Source organism: Chenopodium album, chromosome 23 (assembly GCF_948465745.1).
Source record: "Chenopodium album chromosome 23, dcCheAlbu1.1, whole genome shotgun sequence".
In the NCBI taxonomy this organism is placed as follows: Eukaryota; Viridiplantae; Streptophyta; class Magnoliopsida; order Caryophyllales; family Amaranthaceae; genus Chenopodium; species Chenopodium album.
Window position 1 is genome coordinate 34,664,940 of NC_137856.1, and position 3,798 is coordinate 34,668,737.

The 3,798-nt window shown below is 32.5% G+C and overlaps 1 protein-coding gene across 1 annotated transcript; it reads right to left on the reverse strand.

Annotated features, from left to right (window-relative positions):
* Positions 1-2,201: 2,201 nt before the first annotated feature.
* Positions 2,202-3,798, reverse strand: LOC145609165 (syntaxin-related protein KNOLLE-like). The gene is made up of 2 exons (XM_081664713.1): positions 3,227-3,798; positions 2,202-2,808 (listed from the first exon to the last, which is right to left on the reverse strand). The coding sequence occupies exons 1-2, from the start codon at positions 3,607-3,609 to the stop codon at positions 2,265-2,267; spliced, it is 927 nt and encodes a 308-aa protein (XP_081520839.1). The 5' UTR covers positions 3,610-3,798; the 3' UTR covers positions 2,202-2,264.

Below are 3,798 nucleotides of genomic sequence, written 5' to 3' on the forward strand. Positions count from 1 at the left end.
AAGAAGAAGAGGTTATATTGCATAATTATCTCCACCTAATTGAAATCTAAGTAATTTAATATTAATTGCTAACTAAATGCATCTATTATCATTTTTAAAAGTAGCTTATTTTTTAACGAGTAAAAACTACAGTTTAGATAGTTTAAATTTTACAGCTATGCAAATTGATTTTTTTTTTTGAATTTTTGGGCCCTTTCTGGCGTGGGCCCTAGGCGGTCGCACTCGAGGCCTACCCCTCCGGGCCGACCCTGCTTTTCCTTTGTTGTGATATGTGACGCTTCAATATACTTTCTCTGTTTCAAAATAGTTGATACAGACTACAGAGTATGATTTTTTCATCATTTTTGCCAATGCATATATTTAACTGTAAGTATCTAATAGCAAGTATTAACCTAGTCGAATTCCAAAAAAAAGAAAAAAAGATATATTTTTTGTTTAGGCTTTTAATAATCTGGCGATTTAATTATAACCTAAATTGTGCTTGATTAATTTGGATATTTGATGTAGATGATCTAATAAAATACTTTTGACCCAAACTAATTTATTTGATTTAATTTAGGTACTGTTTAATTCACCTTATTTTTGCTGAACAAAAATTATTTTTTTATTGATTTTCTATCATATTTCTTCTTTATAATTACTGGATTTTACCGAACTGAAATTAGCTTAAATGAACTTAATTTTATTAAATTGAAATTAATTTTACTAAATATTATTTTTTAATGTGAAGTGAACACGAATAACAAATTGTTACCAATTCTTACCCTGTAGATTTTACACCAATTAATGAACATAAATTAAACAATGAAGCACTATATGCTAATCACATTTTCAACTATATAAATGAAATCAGAAATTATTTTCTTAGAAGAAACCCCTGCAGTTTCAGTATGTACATGTTGGTCAAAAATTAAAGATTTATAATTCAATTAATGGGTCCAAATTGTAGTAGTTTCCCCAACAACCAAAATTGAGAAATTTCTCATTCAAAATAGAAAGCAATGGTTGCTTTCCTCTTTTTTAGACTGGTGTTTTTGTACTCGGGGTGCTTCCTAACTGTTTGAGGTATTAACATATGTGGACTAGTATGCCACTATGCCTAGCCGACCAACCACTGAAGCATTCTTAACGTTTCATATAAATTGAACTTTGATGTTATTAGCTATACTATATCTTCTTTGAGAAATTAAGACAAAAATCCTATAGTTCCTAACTTCCTACAAACAAAAATTAGAAACAAGTATTCCTGGACGGAAAAATGTTCGTTTCTTTCAAATAATATCTGAGTAATGTTTGTTTAGTGACGATATGAACAAATTACGGGCGAGAAAAACTATCTACTGTATGTGTTTGTATACAACCTCCGTGTTTTTTTAAGAGTTACAGACTTACAATTTGACCGGCACATAGTTTTAGGAAATTTAATTGACTTAAATAAAATAAGAGGTAAGTGGGGTAGTTGGAATATTAAAAAATTATATGAGAAAGATAGTGGGGTTAATAGTTTATTGAAAAGTAATGAATGTGAGAGAAAAGATATAATAAAAAAAAATAGTAATGGGTTTGGGTGGGGACCATGAGAGGAGAGAGATACAATACTCCGTATTTTTATGTAGCTTTTTGCCAAAAAAATAAGTATAACACTTAAAAAAACATAGCCGAAAATGAGAAGTGTAACACTTAAAAAAACACAGAGGGAGTATAAATTGTTGTCACGTTACTCGAGAACTTAGCGTAGGAATGTAAAGCCTCTACCTTATAAGTCATTAAGTCCTATAGCTATGCTAATTCCACCATCCAAAATCCAGATTTCCATCCAACCTATAAAATAAGTGCTATGGATCATTAAACTTTCTAGCCCATCCATGGTCTTTATTGGCCCAATAAAGAAGTCCAAAATCCCATCAAAGAAATAACCAACTTATAGCTCAAAATTTTCCTTAGCAAAATTGAGATAATATGTCACCTCAAATGTTTAGTTGATCCTTAGGGTTGTAATATCGTCCATAAATTATCATCCATGACATTGCCGTCCCAAGAATTATATAAAAATAAACCCCGAAGCTATAATCATGGTTTAGTGATATAAATTTGCAAAGTAATAGAACAAAGTAACATATCATATAATTCTCACATTACATTCATTTACCAACAAATGAATAAAATGAGTACTTAACAAAGAGTTTTCCAAGGAGCTTTGAGTGACAGCCCCTTTTATAAAACCTCAACTACACACACTACTCCAACAAAAACATTACAAGAAATCAAGAATGACTAAAACTAGCAATAATTGGGATGACAATCAAAAGTATAATCACCAACAATGCAATAATCCCAATACACATACACTTCCTACTACCCCTTTGATAATCCTTAGCCTGCTTCAAATCCTTTGTACCATCTTGCACATAATTTGATGCATTCATAACATGATGCTCAATATCATCCAATTGTTCCCCTTGAGACTCCACCATCACAGCCATGTCTAAGAACACTTGGTGTAGCTCCAAGAGAGACCGTTCGATTTCCTTGGCCGCGTCATACCGGCCTTGGATCTCAATCACTGTCTCCACCACCTTGCCTCGCCCGTGCTCTTGGATGGCATGGGATAATATCTCCCCTTCCCCGGTCCCATTCGATATGATCTTTTCGATTATATTGTCCTCAGGGTACTCTCCTGTGACAGTGTAGTAGCACCTTCCTATAGTCTCCTTGTACTCTGACATCATTCTTTGCCTTAGGGCTTGGAATTCCATCATTAGCTCCTTTAGCTTCTTTCTTAGACCGTTTGTCACACATGATCTAGTCCTGTAATTAGAATAAAAAAAACATTGAAAAATATATCAAAAATTTTCCAATTTCCAATTATCCATAATTCTCATGAAACCCTAACCTCCAAAAATTATCAAAATTCAAAATTAATTTTCTTTTCCCAAATTTTCCATATATATAATATCAAATTCAATCTCAATTACCAAATTAAATTTTCATACTAAACCAAAATTCATCAAAATTGATACATTTTCAATCTATTGTAATGTGATTTTAGAACATTAGCTTACAAATTTCTCAAATTTAGCCAATTTAATATCATTTTTTCATCTCAATTACCAATTAAACCCTTCATACATAAAAAACACATCATTTTTTTTCATTAATAATCACAAACACATTAAAACAAAACTTAAAAAAAAAACCCAAAAATTGCAAAATTAGCAGTTCATACCGATCAATGGGGGTACCCAATTCAGAAGAAAGGCGACGATTCTCAGCAGTAGCACGGTCCATCTGTTCAAGCCGAGCCTTAATAGCTTTAGCCCTTTTGAGCACAGATACAATATCAGCATTAATTCGGCCTCGAAGCGCCTTCAAAGCTTCCGGCTTATGCAACGATTTACTTTCCTCATTCGCCGCTTCAAGGGTAGTTAATATATCTTTAATCAACCCCATCTCAGCCTTCACCTTCTCTGCTTCTTCCAAAAATTCCTCCATTTTAGGGTCTAACTTTGCTCCTCCTATCCCCATTTCCAAATCTTGTTCGACATCTTTCGATGCCGCCTTCTTCAGATCAACATAGCTCAGAAACGATTTTGTCATCAAATCATTCATTTTTGTAATTGATTGTTTTGGTAACAAAAAAAAAGATGGATTTTTTTTTTTCACCTGTGATTTGGTACTTAATTTGGAAGAAAATCTAAAACTATTTATGTTGAGATCTGATTGAAAGAGAGAGGTGAGAGAAAGTGAGATTGGTGTGTTGAGAAAATGAAGAAAGCAAGGAAACAGAAGTTATATTTT